Below are 17,679 nucleotides of genomic sequence, written 5' to 3'. Positions count from 1 at the left end.
CCTGGGGCTGCTCCTGGCCTGGGCCCCCAGCTCCAGCCACGCCATAGAGATCAGTGGCCTCACTGCTGGAGGGCCTCACTGTTGGAAGCTGCAGGGATCTCCGTGCGGAGTGAACCGGGAGGGGAGGGCCAAGGTCATCAGCTGGCCTAAGGTTGAGACTCCAATTGAGCAACAGATTGGTAAACTAGCCAGAAACGGAAAAGGAGGCCCAGCTGGCCCCAGGTATCCATAGGGGTTGGGAGGCCACGTGCAGGCCAAGACAACACATATGCTCTGGAGAGAGCCCGATGCACGTCTCCCTGCCCAAGAGAGCTGAAGTGCATGCCCTGATAGGAACCACAGGCCGAAAGCAAAGGTAGCGCCAGCCTGCAAACTGCCTGGGCAGAGCCACTGACTCAGCATCTGGGCACAAGTTCTGACCAACCACCGACTGATGTCTCAGCTCGGCTGACCCAGCGGTGACTCCTTCTAAAGAAAAACGAGAATTGGGCCGGGAGTGGTGGCTCACGCCTGTAATCCCAGCATTTTGGGAGGCCGAGGCGGGCAGATTGCTTGAGCCCAGGAGTTCAAGACCACTGTGGGCAACATGGAAAAACCCTGTCTCTAACAACAACAACAAAAATTTAGCCGGGTGTGGTGGCACAAGCCTGTAGTTCCGGCTGCTCGAGAGGCTGAGGTGGGAGGATGGCTTGAGCCCAGGAGGCTGCAGTGAGCTGAGATTGTACCACTGCAGTCCAGTATCAGTGACAGCACAAGACCTTGTCTCCGAGGGGAAACATAAAAGAAGAAAAAGAGGCCAGGCATGGTGGCTCAAGCCTGTAATCCCAGCACTTTGGGAGGCCGAGACGGGCGGATCATGAGGTCAGGAGATCGAGACCATCCTGGCTAACACGGTGAAACCCCGTCTCTACTAAAAAATACAAAAAACTAGCCGGGCGAGGTGGCTGGCGCCTGTAGTCCCAGCTACTCGGGAGGCTGAGGCAGGAGAATAGCGTAAACCCGGGAGGCGGAGCTTGCAGTGAGCTGAGATCCCGCCACTGCACTCCAGTCTGGGCGACAGAGCGAGACTCCGTCTCAAAAAAAAAAAAAAAAAAAAAAAGAAGAAAAAGAAAGAAAGAAAGAAAAACAAGAATTAAGAACAAAACAAGGCCGGGCGCGGTGGCTCAAGCCTGTAATCCCAGCACTTTGGGAGGCTGAGGTGAGCAGATCACCTGAGGTCAGGTGTTCGAGACCAGCCTGGCCAACACGGTGAAACCCTGTCTTTATTAAAATACAAAAATTAGCCGGGCGTGGTGGCGGGTGCCTGTAATCCCAACTACTCCAGAGGCTAAGGCGGGGGAATCGCTTGAACCCGGGAAGTGGAGGCTGCAGTGAGCCAAGATCACACCACTGCACTCCAGCCTGGGTGACAGTGAGAGACTCCATCTCAAAAACATACAAAAATTAAAAACAAATAAATAAAATACAATGTCTACTTTCTGACAACAAAAGCTTGCCAGACATATGAAGAAACAGGAAAGTGTGACCTACGCTGAGGACAAAAAGGAGTCAAGAGAACCTTTCTGTGGAGGAACGGGTCCGGATGTTGGACCTAAAGCCTTCAAAGCGGCTACTAAAAATAGGTTCAAGCTGGGTTGTGTATGTCTGTGGTACCAGACACACTGGAGGCTGAAGAGGGAGGATCATCTGAGCTCTGGAAGTTGAGCTATGATCACACCACTGCAATCCAGCCTGGGCAACAGAGCAACACCCTGTCTTGATTTAAAAAAAAAAAAAAAAAAAAAAGTAGGCTGAGGCAGGAGGGTCACTTGAGCTCAGGAGTTCAGACCACCAGCCCAGGCAACAAAGCAAAACATTATCTCTTGACACACACACAACAATTAGCCCAGTGTGCTGGTGTGCTGGTGTAGTCCCAGCTACTTAGGGGGCTGAGGCAGGAGGATCACTTGAGCCCAGGAGGTCAAGGCTGTTATGAACCGTGATGACACCACTGCACTCTAGCTTGGGTGACAGAGCAAGACCTTGTCTCAATTAAAGAAAAAAAAAAAAGGTTCAAAGAGATAGAAGAAACCATATTTCAAGAATTAAAGCCAAGCATGACCATAATGACCCACTAATAATGGCTCTTAATGAATAGACAAAAATGGTAAGAATTCATATTAGTTGGGCACAGTGGCTCACATCTGTAATCTCAGCACTTTGAAAGGCTGAGGTGGGTGGATTGCTTGAACTCAGGAGTTTGAGACCAGCCTGGGCAACATCACAAAACCCTGTCTCTACCAAAACCGAAAACCAAAAAACAAAAACAAAAACAAAAATTAGCTGGGCGTGGTGGTGTGGACCTGTAATCCCAGCTCCTCAGGAGGCTGAGGTGGGAGGATTGCTTAAGCCCAGGAAGCAGAGGTTGCAATGAGCAGAGATTGAGCCACTGCACTCCAGCCAAGACTTACTGTAAAAAACTCAAAGCACGGTGGCTCATGCCTGTAATCCCAGCACTTTGGGAGGCCAAGGTGGGTGGATCACTTGAGATCAGGAATTTGAGAGCAGCCTGGCCAACATGGTGATACCTTCCCTCTAACTAAAATACAAAAATTAGCGGCTGGGCACAGTGGCTCATGCCTGTAATCCCTGCACTCTGGGAGGTCGAGGCAGGTGGATCACCTGAGGTCAGGAGTTTGAGATCAGCCTGGCCAACATGATGAAACCCCGTCTCTACTAAGATACAAAAAATTAGCTGGGCATGGTGGCGCACCCTGTAAACCCAGCTACTCAGGAGGCTGAGGCGGTAGAATCGCTCGAACCCAGGAGGCGGAGGTTGCAGTGAGCCGAGATCATGACCCTGCACTCCAGCCTGGTGACAGAGACTTCGTCTCAAAAACAAAACAAAACAAAAAACAAAAACTCAAATTACGCTCTGGATTTGAAAGCCCTCCCTGACCACCTGGGCTCCCATTATGCCCTGAGCTTCCTGCATCATGGCCCTGAGAGCTCTATGTGGCGTCTGCCCATTTCTGTGAGGGTCTCCCCAACCCAGGCTTGGCCACGGACAGGGTAGGGACGGAGCCGCCTGCTCCCTGCACTATAGGTCTCAACTGAACAAATGCTGGAGACCTGCAGTGGCAAAGGCCACATGTGTGGCCAGGCAAGTCCTCTTCCCCTGCCGGGGCCTCAGTATCCTCCTCTGTGAAACAGGCCCCATGGGCTCTGGTGTCAGGAGAAGGACAGGGACCTGGACATGAGGTGGCCCCCACCACTCCTGCTGGCAGAAACCCCGGGAGCCAGGCATGAGTCCACCTGCAGGCAAGTCTGTGAGTTTTGTTGTTGGTTTAATTTATTACTGTTTGACATCCAGTGACACTGACATACCCTCGCCGGGCCCCCGGCGAGTCTGACCTGTCCAATAAAATACAGTACGAGGAGTGGACGGTGACGCACATGCATCCACGCTTAACTACAGTGACTCCAAACTGCGGCGCAACAGTACTGCCAGCAAAGGAAAAGAAAAACAGGTATCGCGTGTTCCCCAATTCGGAATTCTCTCTCTCTCTCTTTTAGACAGTTAATGCTGTTACAAATGCTACTGATGCCAGGACAGGGCCAGTCACAAACAGTCCTACAGCTTCTCGGCTGTATAAATATGGAAGATTCTTTTGTTTATACAGTTTTACCCCAAGTCTGAAACTACGTGTGCTGCTATCCGTTACTGCTAAGGCCTATGCCGTCTCGGCTCTGGAACGAGGGGCTCGGGGTCGAGACTGGAATGTCGGGGCTCAGTCTTCTTCGCTGCCACTTCCTGAGCGGTCCTGGAGAGGGGACAGGAGGAGAGAGTATGTGTTGGCTGCCCCTGCTAGGGCACTTTGCCAGGGGCCTGCCAAGCTTTAAATAAACTTGCTCAAGAAAACACCGATGAGGCCGGGCGCGGTGGCTCACGCCTGTAATCCCAGCACTTTGGGAGGCCGAGGCGGGCGGATCACAAGGTCAGGAGATCGAGACCACGGTGAAACCCCGTCTCTACTAAAAATACAAAAAATTAGCCGGGCGCGGTTGTGGGCGCCTGTAGTCCCAGCTACTCAGGAGGCTGAGGCAGGAGAATGGCGTGAACCCGGGAGGCGGAGCTTGCAGTGAGCCGAGATCGCGCCACTGCACTCCAGCCTGGGCGACAGAGCGAGACTCCGTCTCAAAAAAAAAAAAAAAAAAAAAAAAAAAAAGAAAACACCGATGCTGGCAACAGAAGCTACTGCAGCCATAGCCACGCCTGAACTTCATGTTTCTCTAGAGGACCAGTCCCTGTGACCACACTCGGCCCTCTCGGGACCTGCAAGGCTCCATGTGTCTTCCCTGCTCTGTCCCATGTCACCTGCCTGGCCCTTGGCCCCTGACCTACAGCTTCCAAACCATCTTGGCTCTTCCTGACTGTGAAAGATCTTTGCTATTTTTTTTTTTTTTTTTTTTTTTGAGACGGAGTCTCGCTCTGTCGCCCAGGCTGGAGTGCAGTGGCCGGATCTCGGATCACTGCAAGCTCTGCCTCCCAGGTTTACGCCATTCTCCTGCCTCAGCCTCCCGAGCAGCTGGGACTACAGGCGCCCGCCACCTCGCCCGGCTAGTTTTTTGTATTTTTTAGTAGAGACGGGGTTTCACCGGGTTAGCCAGGATGGTCTCGATCTCCTGACCTTGTGATCCGCCCGTCTCGGCCTCCCAAAGTGCTGGGACTACAGGCTTGAGCCACCGCACCCGGCCTAATTTTTTTTTTTTTTAAGACAGGGTCTTGCTCTGTTGCCCAGGCTGGAGTGCAGCGGTGCTATCACGGCTCACTGCAGCCTCAACCTCCCAGGCTCCAGTGAGCCTTCTGCCTCAGTTTCCCAAAGTGCTGGGATTACAGGTGTGAGCCACCAGACCCGGCCTCGTAAAACATTTTTAAACAGCCTGGCATGGGCCATAAAACACCCTGCTCTGGCTTGGGCAAGAGACACACCATCACAGCCCATGGCCCTCCTGCCTGGAGGGCCACCCCTCCCCATGAGGACTTCATGAATGTCCTCAAAGGTCACATGCCTCTTTTGTCAGACTGATTTCCAGGCACTGAAATTTGCTGCTTCTGTGCTGACAAAATGGCATTCACCAGACTTCAGTGGGAGCCAGGCCTGAGTGGGGGCAGTTCCCTCATCCATGCAGCCTCCTTGCTTTGCATAAGAGGAAACTGAAGCTTGAGAAGCAAAGTGACCTGCCAGGTCCCACAGCCAGAAGGGCCAGAGACAAAGGTGAAGATTATTTAAAGCCAGCAAGTGGATCTGCTCAGGCTTCCTACTGTCCCCCAAAAACTATCCACTGTGGGTTTGGCATTTCTGCCCATTCTCTACAACACTGAGGAGACAAGGCACTGCCTGGTTGGTCCCCAATCCTAGCACCTCCCACTTGACCCTACTCAAGCCCTGGCCTCCCCGGCCTCAGCCCAGCAGCCCTGGTGCCATGGGACCGCCTGTTGCCTGTCCTGAGACCTCATATGTCCCCCAGTCCCCAGACACCCACGGGTACTAAGAGTTGGTTCCAGGGTCACACAGGCTTGGGTTTCAGTGGCAGCCCTGCCACATATTGGCTGTGTGACCTGGGGTCAGCCACGGCAGGTCAAGCCTCAGTTTCCCTACCTGCAGCATGGGGGAATAAGAGCACTGCCCCGCGGGGCTATCCTATCAGGGCCCTGGGATGCCTCCCGCCACCCACCAGCCCTGCCTGCTCGGGGGCCCGACCTCACCTCCTCTTGTTCCTCCTCACTGTCGTCATCACTTACGACCGGCTTGGCTCGGGACCCTCGGCTCGGTCGCCGCCGGCCGCCCTTCAGCCGGTCCTGTGCTTTCTCCTTCCGGCCAAGCTTGATCTTCACTTTGACAGACCGAGCTAGAGGGGACCACGAGGGAAAGACAGCCTTGAGCTCTGGGAATGCAGCACCCTCACAGCAAGGGGTGTCTGGGAGCTGGGAGGGCTGTGAAAAGCTGTGACCTTGGGGGCTCTTGGGCCAGCGTGAACCCCGGCATCCTGAACCCCCCCGGGACTCACACTCAGATTCGGAGCCTTCCTCCTCGCCCTCTTCCTCCTCCTCACTCTCCTCGCCTTCACTGTCATCCTCCTTCTCAATTTTCTGCCGCACGCTGGTGAAGACTGACTGCAAGACGATGGAATCTTCATAGATCTGGGCGGAGACACCAGGGGCTTGAGTGGATGGGCCTGACTGGAGGGTTGCCTGCCCGGCCGTGGCCCCAGCCCCAGCCCCAGCCCCAGCCCCAGCCCTGTGTTGTCCCTGGACAGCTGATCAGTGGCCAGTGCGAGCCTCAGTGGGTCGGGGCTTCAGCCCACCCAGGGTGGAAGGCCCTCTCCATGATCTTCCTCCACAGGTACCCCAGAGAGCATCAGGCTTCTGAAATGCTCCGGGGTGAAAGGTCAGGCACACTGGTTTGGAAATGGCTGCAGGTGCCTCCCTCCTTCTGCAGAATCTCTGAGGTCTGCAATAACATTAGAAATGCATGTCCCTTGTTGAAGCCAGCATCTTCCCCAAACGCATCCAAGTCAAGTATTTTTTCTGAGAGGCATCAATCCCAAACACACTTAAGAAAAGTTTGCCAAGTTGAGGCTGTGTATGTGTCAATTCTATCACAGGAAAGAACACACCCATAGGATTCCTCTGAAGAGAGTGTGCCCCAGGGAATTTAAAACAAAATTCCAACAGACAGAGGACTCTGAGTCTATTTCTTCTGTTGTGCCTATCTTTATTTTCTTTGGTAAATACGTACTGCTTTTGTAATTGCTAAAATATCCCAAGTTGTTGGAAATTTAAATTTTTTTTTTTTTTTTTTTTAAAGACAGGGTCTTGTTACGTTGCCCAGGCTGGTCTTGAACTCCTGGCCCCAAGTGATCCTCCCGCCTTGGCCTCCCAAAGTGCTGGGATTATAGGCACGAACCACCACAGCTAGCGGGAATTGTTTTTAACCCATCAATTCAGAAAGGAAGCAGGGGTGGGTTGGTTCAAAGCCCAGCTGTGGGAGTGGCCCATCCCCATCCCCCAGCCGTGCCCTCACCAGGGAGCCCTCCAGGTTGAAGGTCTGAGCGTTCTGGCACAGCAGCATGACGTCCTTCTCTAGGTCGTTGAGGCTGCGGTATTTGTGGTTGCGGATGCGCTCCTGCAATGGACGGGAGGAGCAGGTCTTACCTCAGGACCCCGCCTCGCCTGCCCGCAGGTCCCGCTGTGTGCTGGGGACCCCGCGGGCCAGGATTCCTCGCGCCTATGAGGATGTGGCTGAAGCCCCAGCCTTGGTAACCTGGCCCAGCAGGCATGGGAACTGCATGACTGAGGCCCAGCACTGAGTGAGCAGGACCTTGAAGGAACACCCAACACCAACTGCTCACTGACATCCCACAGGACATCCCCAACCCTTACAAGGAACCCCAAAAGCCCACGACCAGGTCCCTAACCAGGCATCCCAAGGCTCTGCCCAGGCAGTTTCTGGTCATTCCGCCCACACACCACAGCTCTCAGATGGGGGTGCCCCTGGGTCAGACTCCTCCCGCGGGCAGATGCACGGCACAGGCACAGCGTCAGTGTTACCTTTATCTTCTTGAAGTCCACGGGCTTGCGGATGAGCTCGTAGTACTCCGGCAGCTCCTTTCGCGAGGGCAGCTGGATGAAGACCTCACTGAGCTGACGTCCACTGCTGCTGCAAGGCAGAACCGGCAGGCGTCACCCCTCGGCCCGCCCACCTGGGAGCCCCTACTCCACCTCAGCAGGTCCCCACATTGAGGACAGAGAGGATGAGAAATTCAAACTTGGCTCAGGAGCTATTTCTTGCACTTTTTTTTTTTTTTTTTTTTGAGACGGAGTTTCGCTCGTTGCCCAAGCTGGAGTGTAATGGCGCAATCTCAGCTCACTGCAACCTCCACCTCCCAGGTTCAGGCGATTCTCCTGCCTCAGCCTCTGGAGTCACTGGGATTACAGGCGTGCGCCACCATGCCAGGCTAATTTTGTACTTTTAGTAGAGACAGGGTTTCTCCATGTCGGTCAGACTGGTCTCAAACTCCTGACCTCAGGTGATCAGCCCACTTTGGCTTCCCAAAGTGCTGGGATTACAGGTGTGAGCCACCACGCGTGGCCTGCACATGTGCTTTCTTGTAGCTTCTGGAACATTCCCCAGCGACAACCACACACACAGGCCTGTGACGCGGTTTTGTTTTTTTTTCCTTTGAGACGGAGTCTCATTCTGTCATTAGGCTGGAGTGCAGTGGTGTGATCTTGGCTCACTAAAACCTCTGCCTCCAGGGCTCAAGCAATTCTTCTGCCTCAGCCTCCCAAGTAGCTGGGATTACAGGTGCCCACCACCACACCCAGTTAATTTTTGTATTTTTAGTAGACGGGGTTTCACCATGTTGGCCAGGCTGGTCTCAATCTCTCGACCTCATAATCCGCCTGTCTCAGCCTCCCGAAGTGCTGTGATTACAGGCATGAGCCACTGCACCCGGCCAATACATTTGTTTTTGAGACAAGGTCTTGCTCTGTTGCTCAGGCTGGAGTGCAGTGGTGTGATCATGACCCACCACAATCTCAACCTTCTGGGTTCAAGCGATCCTCCCAGCACAGCCTCCCGAGTAGCTGGGACTATAGGTGTGCACCACCAGGCACAGCTAAAATTTTTTGTAGAAATGGGGGTCTCACTATTTTGCCCAGGCTGGTCTCAAACCTCTGGCCTCAAGCAATCCTCCCTCCTCAGCCTCCCGAAGTGCTGGGATTATAGTCAGAAGCCACTGCACCTGGCCTGGGATGCATCTGGATCTCCGCTCTGTCCTCACTGGGGACTGATCTAACCCCCTGAACACCACAGGAAGTGCCCTCGTGTACTCGGCACAGCGGCGGTGATGAGACGCTACCAGGCCTCGTGCACAGCACTCCCAGCTCTTACCAGGTCTTGCCCATACCTGAGCCTGGCTCAGGAGGATGGGGTGGGTGGGGACAGAAGCTCTGAGAGCTGACCTTGCTCTGACAGAACCTAGACCGCAGGCTGGGAAAATGAGAACGCATGGCAAATGCGCTCTCCCCTCTGCTTTGGCCCAGAGGAAGGGCCTGGCCGGGAAACGGCCCTAAGCAGGGAGCCATCGGCGGATGAGGCCTAAAAGTGGCCAACGGGGCCCGATGGGAAGAAGGAGCTGAGTTTGAGTTCTGATAACTCCAGCTGCCTCATCAGCACCGCTTCTATCCTTATGTTCTTTTCCAGAAAATTCCAGAGGGCAGGGCAGACCGCTCATGCCACTGGCTGGCCCCATCATCTGTCTGGGTGTCCTGAGTGCTCCTTATCTTGTTTCTGTTTACTGTCCTGGAAAATGGCAGCGACAACATGGTGGCTTCCTTGGTTCTGTCGCTGGGGGATCCTGATGTCACCAAGGGGCAGACGGGCCAGGCCTGCCTCCAGGAGGCTGCCCGCGGGCGGGATCCCAGAAGGCCTCCTGCTTCTTTGGCGTTTGTGTGCATCACGAAGCCCCTGACCCGGCTTCTAAAACGAGAGCCTCCTGAGATGCAGATGTCACACACAGGAGCCAGAATCCTGTCCGTCCTGTCAAGTCCCCTGGACTTGACAATCGCCATCATCCCCTCCTTGCTGGGCCAGTCACACTTTACGCACACTAAACTCTGAAGCAGGCAGCAGTGTCAGGCCAGCTGTGTTGAGGAGGGAAGTCGAGGTGGGAGTGAATTTCCTGGCCTGGCCACAGCCCGCCTTGAGCCTCTGCCTTCCAGGGCTGTCCTTCTCCAGTGTGTGCTCATGAAGTACATTACATCTCCCCATCTCCCGCCAGGAGGTGTTTTTGGTCCTGGGTGTGGGACCAGCTGGTCCAGTATAGGAGCACATACCCTTCTAAGCCAGCATTCTCAACATGGGCCCTCCTTTTTCCATAAGAAAAGGAAGCACAGGCTTCTTTTTTCTTATGCACAGGCTGGTGGCCGCCTCGGCCACGGGCAACTGTTGGTAAACCCGGTCCACAGGCTCAGGAAAGAACACGCAGCAGAGGCACTTGCTGCTTGGTGGCCCTGGAGAAAGACACGACTCCCCTTTGAGTCGGGAAGCATGTGTCCCATCTGCAGCTCAGGCAGAGCAGGCCTGTACCTCTTCCCTCTCCTAAGCCGGCACATCCTGCTCTCCACTCTACGGAATTTTTTAAGCAAAGAGCTCTCCTCTCTCTTCACAATGGCGGCATCCACCCTATACCTGTTACGATGAGGCACATCAAAGAGCTGCACCTTACGCTGTGAAGCAGGATGTGCAGCACAGGCAGGAGCAACAGAAGAGCCCCAGTGCGATATTCTCGTCTATGAAAAGCAGCGCGCTCTGCCACTTTCCATTCTATTACATTTTTAAAGAAATGCCAGTTGTTGGCCAGGTGCAGTGGCTCGTGCCTGTAATCCCAGCACTCTGGGAGGCCAAAATGGGAGGACTGCTTGAGCCCAGGAGTTTGAGACCAGCCTGGGCAACATGGCAAAACCCCATTTCTATTTCACTGAGAAAAAAAAAAGCCAGTTTTGTGATCCACTCAATGCCCTTAGTGGCCAGCAAACAGTGCAGACTCTTGGCTTGAAACGCCCTGCCCTGTGGCCTTGGGGGGCTTGCTGCACACTGTGGCCCTTGCCCTGGAGGGCAGCTCCCTATGCAGGCAGTGCAGGAAGTAAGACCCCAGGACTGTGACAGCAGAAGGCTTTATAATAGCACCCCGCCACCCCAACACCACCTCCATCAGGCTAATGAGAAACAGCTACAGGCAGCAAAACAAAACAAAAAAAAACACAAAGTGTGGCTGAGCGCGGTGGCTCACGCCTGTAATCCCAGAACTTTGGGAGGCTAAGGTGGGTGGATCACGAAGTCAGGAGTTCAAGACCAGCCTGGCCAAGATGGTGAAACCCCGTCTCTACTAAAAATACAAAAATTAGCCGGGTGTGGTGGCAGGCACCTGTAATCCCAGCTACTCAGGAGGCTGAGGCAGGAGAATCGCTTGAACCTGGGTGGCAGAGGTGGCAGTGAGCTGAGATCGTACCACTGCACTCTAGCCTGGATGACAGAGTGAGACTCTGTCTCAAAATACAAACAAAAACAAAACACAAAACCAAAGTACAAGAGCACCCCCTTCCGGACCTCTAGGAGAATTAGGTTCTGGATGAATAAAGACCACCCAGGGCCGAGCGTGGTGGCTCAAGCCTGTAATCCCAGCACTTTGGGAGGCCGAGACGGGTGGATCACGAGGTCAGGAGATCGAGACCATCCTGGCTAACACAGTAAAACCCCGTCTCTACCAAAAAATACAAAAAAACTAGCCGAGCGAGGTGGCGGGCGCCTGTAGTCCCAGCTACTCGGGAGGCTGAGGCAGGAGAATGGCGTGGACCAGGGAGGCAGAGCTTGCAGTGAGCTGAGATCTGGCCACTGCACTCCAGCCTGGGCTACAGAGCGAGACTCCGTCTCAAAAAAAAAAAAAAAAAAAAAAAAAAAAAAAGACCACCCAGGGGCCAGTTTGAGGATTTCGCTCTGGTGCAGAGTTCTCCAGAGGTCCTGTCCTCAGGCTTTGCTGCAGCAGGCGGGGTGCTGAGAGCCTCCCTCACCACTATATTAAAGAGGGATATGCCGCAGCCTCCCCTTACTTGGAACAAAACCCGGAGTTCTCCGGATAGGCGCCATCACCTTTGATGTCAGTGCTCCTAGCTCCACTCTCACGCTCATGTCAGGGCCTACAAAGGGGATTCCACCCCCATGGGAATTTGGGTTCTGTTCTCATCTCAGGGCAAACATCGCCTCCTCTGACCCCCACACATACCCCAGCCCACACCTCTTAATATCTGACTTAACACCAACGCACAGATCTTTTTTTGAGACACAGTCTCGCGCTGTCACCCAGGTTGGAATGCAGTGGTGCGATCTCGGCTCACTGCAACCTCTGCCTCCCAGGTTCAAGCAATTCTCCTGCCTCAGCTTCCCAAGTAGCTGGGATTACAGGCGCACCGCCACACCTGGCTAATTTTTGTATTTTTAGTAGAGACGGGTTTCACTATGTTGGTCAGGCTGGTCTTAAATTCCTGATCTCTTGATCCATCCACCTTGGCCTCCCAAAAGTGCTGGGATTACAGGCTGAGCCACCGCGCCTGGCCCAATGCACAGATCTTTAGCATGAGGCTAAAGATGTGCTCCTGTCAGTCCTTTCCCCAGGGGTGATCCTGGGCCGAGGTTCGCTGCTTCTTGAAGTTGATGATGCAGAAACACATGGGAGCCCCGAAGCCTGGCATGGCTTCCTACCTTCCCGCTGTCCCTGTTGCCGAGTGCAGCGGCAGGTCCTGAAGTGGGCACATACCAGCCATGTCCACTTCCCGCTGCTGGGCATCTGGGCTGTGCCCAGGGTTGGAAACCAGGAAGCAAGTGTCTGTGGACACTCAGGAACAAGTGTTTAGTTTGCAGTTCTCCTGGGAATTTATCTGGGAGAAGATACTCTGGGTCACAGGGTGGGGAAATCCTCTACTTGGTAGATACTGAGCCAGCGTGAGCGGTGCTCGTCCTTGCAGCCATTCTACAACGTGGCCCTAAACACGTTTCCTTGTTGTGCAGAGAAGTCAAGCACCGTTTCACAGGCTCTTCCAAGTAGCGCCTGTTCCCATCTTTGGCCCATTTCCCTCCCTGGGGAGTCCTTTGTTGGATGCATTATTGCAAACACCTGCTCCAGTCTAGGAACTGTTTCTTTTCTCTCTTTTTACAGACACGGTCTTGTTCTGTTGCCCAGGCTGGAGTGCAGTGATGCCATCCTAGCTCACTGCAGCCTCCAACTCCTGGGCTCATGAGATCCTACTGCCTCAGCCTCCCAAGTAGCTAGGACTACAGGCACACGCCACAGCGCCCGGCTAATTTTAAAAATATTTTGTAGAGATGGGGTCTCACTATGTTGCCCAGGCTGGTCTCAAACTCCTGGGCTCAAGGGATCCTCCCACATCAGTCTCCCAAAGCACTGGAATTACAGGTGTGAGGCACTGCGCTCAGCCCAGTGTAAATATTTGAGGCTTGCTGGGCCTGCCTCTGTTGCAACTGCTCAGTTCTGCCGCTGTTCCATGAAGGGAACCATAGACAATGCAGAAATTGGTGGGCTTTGGCTGCATTCCAACAAAACATCATTTATCAACACTGAGATTTGAATTTCATTTTCTTTTTTTTTTTGAGATGGAGTCTCACTCTGTCACCCAGGCTGGAGTGCAGTGGTACGATCTTGGCTCACTGCAACCTCCACCTCCCGAGTAGCTGGGAGGTGGCACCCACCACCATGACTGGCTAATTTTTGTATTTTTAGTAGAAATGGGGTTTTGCCATGTTGGCCAGGCTGGTCTGGAACTCTTAAGTTCCAGTGATCTGCCAGCCTTGGCTCCCAAAGTGCTGGGATTATAGGCGTGAGCCTAGGTTGAATGTTTTGACACGTTATAAAGTATTACCTTGAGAATTATTTAGACTTACAGCTGTGACACAGAAAACATTCTGACTCATGCATTGGGGAGTGAAAGGAAGTTCACCAGTGAATCTGTCAATGAACATGGTCTGAAGGCACCTCCCTGCAGGCCAGGCACAGGCTTCCAGTAAAGACAGAGGTGCCAGGAGCTCTGTTGAGAGGTCTGTGCATCAAGGCTCTCGCCTGGCTACAGGTTATGATGTTGATGGCTTCCAATGCACCAGTATTTGTAATAAGCTGATAGATTCTAACACGCCAATACCACACCCGGGGACACCTATTTCTTATTATGGGTTCAATACAGTTGAACAATGAAATCCAAATTCAGTTTCATTTGTTGAGACAGGGTCTCACTCTGTTGCTCAGGCTGGAGTGCAGTGGTGTAATCTCAGCTCACCATAGCCTTGACCTCCTGGACTCAGGTGACCTTCCTGCTTCAGCCTCCCAAGTAGCTAGAACTACAGGATGCCACCATGCCCAGCTATTTTTTTTGTATTTTCTGTAGAGATGAAGATTCACCATGTTGACCAGGCTGGTGTTGAACTCCTGGGCTCACGTGATCCACCCACCTCAGTGTACCAAAGTGTTGGAATTACAGGCATGAGCCCTGGTCTGGCATGAGTTCAGTTTTTTGTTGTTTGTTTGTTTGAGACAGAATCTCCCTCTGTCACTCAGGCTGCAGTGACGCAATCTCGGCTTACTATTACCTCCGCTTCCCGGGTTCAAGTGATTCTCCCAACTCAGCCTTCTGAGTAGCTGGGACTGTAGGCGTGCGCCACTGTGCCCAGGCTCCAAGTTTGTTTTTTTTTTCCCTTTTTTTCTTTTTTGAGACAGAATCTTGCTCTTGTCCCCCAGGCTGTAGTGCAATGGCGAGATCTCAGCTTACTGCAACCTCCGCCTCCTGGGATCAAGCGATTCTCTTGCCTCAGCGTCCCAAGTAGCTGGAATGATAGATGCCTGCCACCAGGCCTGGCTAATTTTTGTATTTTTAGTAGAGACGGGGTTTTACCATGTTGGCCAGGCTGGTCTCAAACTCCCAACCTCATGATCTGCTCACCTCGGCCTCTCTGGCTGAGTGCAGTAGCAGCCAGCCCCTGCTAGACTCAGACCAAAGCTGTCACCACGAATTGGCAAGGCAGCAGCTCAGGCCCTGAGCTGGGGACCATCATCCCCTCTCACAGTGCACACGGTGCTGGCCTCTGGGCTGTGTGCCTGGCCACGTTATTTCAGTCAGGCCCCTGTGCTGCAGATGTGGAGACTGAGGCACAGAGACAGATGTGGAGCTCAGATCCTCACCATACTCAAGTCCCTCCTACAGTAACCACAGGGCTGCTGCCTCCAGGTAGTGCGGAGTGGGAATGGAACCCAGAGGACCCACCCTGTGGGGCCAGAGCTTTGTGAGGCTTAGCTGCGGCAGCCTGGACCCGACTCCGTCTTTCTGAGCGCCTCTCTAGCCCTGAGGCTGTGCGCATGTGTCTCCTGACCTCAGCACAGGCATCAAGTTCAACACCATTGTCTGCCATGTAGTTTTTTTTTTTTTTTTTGAGACGTAGTCTCACTGTCACCCAGGCTGGAGTGCAGTGGCGTGATCTCAGCTCACCGCAACCTCCACCTCCCGGGTTCAAGCGATTCTCCTGCCTCAGCCTCCCGAGTAGCTGGGATTAAAGGCATGTGCCACCATGCCTGGCTAATTTTTGTATTTTAATAGAGACGGGGTTTTGCCACATTGGCCAAGCTGTTCTCAAACTTCTGACCTCAAGTATCGGCCCGGCTCGGCCTCCCAAAGTGCTGGGATTACAGACGTGAGCCACTGCGCCTGGCCTGCATGGTCTTTATTGTAGCAGCATCTCTGCCCTATCACTGTCGCAGGCAGGCTGGTGGCTGGCGGGGTGGTCTTTAGCAGCCTGCCTGCTGAACCCATGTGGGCCAGCAGATGCCCTTCTCTGAGCCCTTACCAAGCACACCAAGGGGATGCCCCCTGACAAACATGCGGCCTTGACATTTGGACACAGTGCCCCAAATGCCTCAGCCACCAGCTGCCGACTGCTATAAAGAACCCAGGGAGGGAGGCGGAGATTGCAGTGAGCCAAGATTGTGCCACTGTACTCCAGCCTGGGCTACAGAGCAAGACTCCGTCTCAAAAAAAAAAAAAAAAAAAAAAAAAAAAACCCCAGGGAAGAAGGTATCAACTGGCAGTGCACAGCCCCACAAGTCTGAACCTGACCCAGAGTCACAGCGAACATTTCTGCATGTTCTGATTTTGAAGTAAAATCTCCTACATGCAACTTAATTTCTTCATTCTGGTTTCGATTTCTGGCAGGTTCCTCAATGTGGTTTGAGATTTCAAACCACCAAGGAGAAACGCCCTTGGCTGAGGGCAGGTGTGTGGCCCAGGGCCCCTGTGAGGCCCCTGGTGCTGGCACAGCCCCGCTCAAGCCCCTAGCCTCCCTCCAGCCTCTGCATGCACTGTGTCCTCTCTGCCTGGGACACCTGTCCCTCACCTCCCAGTGGACACTGCTCACGCTTCCTGTTCTGCTTATGTGGCCCTTCCCACTGGAGCCACCACAAGTCCCTGGACAGCAGAGGCCAGAACTGCCCACATGGTACCACAGAACACTCCAGCCTGTTCCCACGGTGGCCACTGAGCAGGAGGGGCCTGTCAGTGCACTCTGTGTCCACAACGTAAAGGACAGTGGCTGTGAAGGCCGGCAGTGCCACACTCCGGGGCCTGGGGAGGAGGGGTCTTGTGGCTGTGAATCTGACTGCAGAGGAACAGAGTAAAAGCTTTCCAGGCAAGACAACTGGACACGTATGAGGAGGTCATCACGGAGGTCATGTCAAACACAATTCTGCCGGTATAAAATACAAACTAGGGGGCTGCGGGTATCTCCAACGATCAAAAACAATATTCGAAAAGATTCCACCTGACAGGAAGGGCGTCCCTGCCTCTCCTAAAGGGTCTGGCCCCAACACAGCAGCGGGTGCCCAGCTGAACCACTTCTGTCCTCAGATGTCACCACCTAGAGGGACCACGTGACTCCCACCTGCAGTCACGGGCACAGTCTCCAGCTCGGCGAGGCAGGCTCCTGACACCGAATCCAGAGGATAACCTCCTGTGTTCACTCTGAATTGTCAGAACTCAGGTCTACACAGACGCCAATCTCTTTTCAGGCTTCACATTTAACTCAATTACAGAGTTCAACTAATTAGGGGTTTCTGGAAAGCAAACTAAAAAACAAAAATTCCGGCCAGGCGTGATGGTGGTGCACACCTGTAATCCCAGCTACTTGGGTGGCCGAGGCAGGAGAATCGCTTGAACCTGGAAGGTGGAGGTTGCAGGGAGCCAAGATCACGCCATGGCACTCCAGCCTGGGTGACAGAGTGAGACTCTGCCTCACACACACACACACAAATCCAATTAAAAATAATTTGTCTTTTCTTTTCTTAGAAAGGAGCAATTGAAAGTTGGAGACAAAAAAGTAAGCTGTTAGCTGTGTCTGACTTTATTCCATTCAAGCTCTTCTCAGCCTGGTGCAGCTGTGTGGTGCCAAGGAAGGGCCGAGTGACATGAGCACCACCTGCCACGCAGTTGGTAGCGTGGAACCTTCCATGGGTCTGACAGATGTGTCATATAGAATGTAACTTCTAGCCAATGATGGGCAAATAATAATAATAAAAAAGAACGTAACTTCACCCCAAATGAGGTCTTTTGCCCAGCGCTACTGGGAGGTGATCTCTGGGCACTTAGAATGTCACACCTAATGGGCGTCTCGGTTTACATGGGGTCTGGAACCAGTCCTAGGTTGGGGCTTTGGGCTATGTAGTTTCTGCTCGACCTGCAGAGGGGCTTGAGATGGAGGTCAGTCATATGGGTAGCCAGCTGTGTCTTTATGACCAAGTCCCAGTAAAAATGCTTGACACAGGGTGGGTGCGGTGGCTCACGCCTGTAATCCCAACACTTCGGGGGGCTAAGGCAGGCGGAGCACTTAAGGTCAGGAGTTCGAGACCAGCCTGGCCAACATGGTGAAACCCCATCTCTACTAAAAATACAAAAATTAGCCAGGTGTGGTGGCGTAAGCCTGTAATCCCAGCTGCTCGGGAGGCTGAGACAGGAGAATCACTTCAATCCAGAAGGCAGAGATTGCAGCAGGCCGAGATTGCACCATTGCACTCCAGCCTGAGTGA

General features: G+C 53.5%; 1 protein-coding gene across 12 annotated transcripts in view; it reads right to left on the bottom strand.

Moving 5' to 3' along the window:
• Positions 1-3,309: 3,309 nt before the first annotated feature.
• Positions 3,310-17,679, bottom strand: part of LOC105473733 (SWI/SNF related BAF chromatin remodeling complex subunit ATPase 4) — a 103,437-nt gene continuing 89,067 nt past the window's right edge. For 10 of the 12 annotated variants that reach the window (XM_071085889.1, XM_071085891.1, XM_071085896.1 and 7 more), the window contains 5 exons: positions 7,595-7,703; positions 7,068-7,169; positions 6,052-6,184; positions 5,750-5,892; positions 3,310-3,803 (listed from right to left, as the gene is read on the bottom strand). In XM_071085889.1, the coding sequence (XP_070941990.1) occupies positions 3,771-3,803; positions 5,750-5,892; positions 6,052-6,184; positions 7,068-7,169; positions 7,595-7,703 (520 nt within the window). In that variant the 3' untranslated portion in view covers positions 3,310-3,770. The remainder of the gene's footprint in view (positions 3,804-5,749; positions 5,893-6,051; positions 6,185-7,067; positions 7,170-7,594; positions 7,704-17,679) is intronic. The other 2 variants (XM_024789623.2, XM_024789683.2) reach the window with 1 other exon arrangement.

This window comes from Macaca nemestrina, chromosome 20 (genome assembly GCF_043159975.1).
Source record: "Macaca nemestrina isolate mMacNem1 chromosome 20, mMacNem.hap1, whole genome shotgun sequence".
NCBI lineage: Eukaryota > Metazoa > Chordata > Mammalia > Primates > Cercopithecidae > Macaca > Macaca nemestrina.
This window is presented reverse-complemented; position numbering and strand designations above follow the sequence as displayed.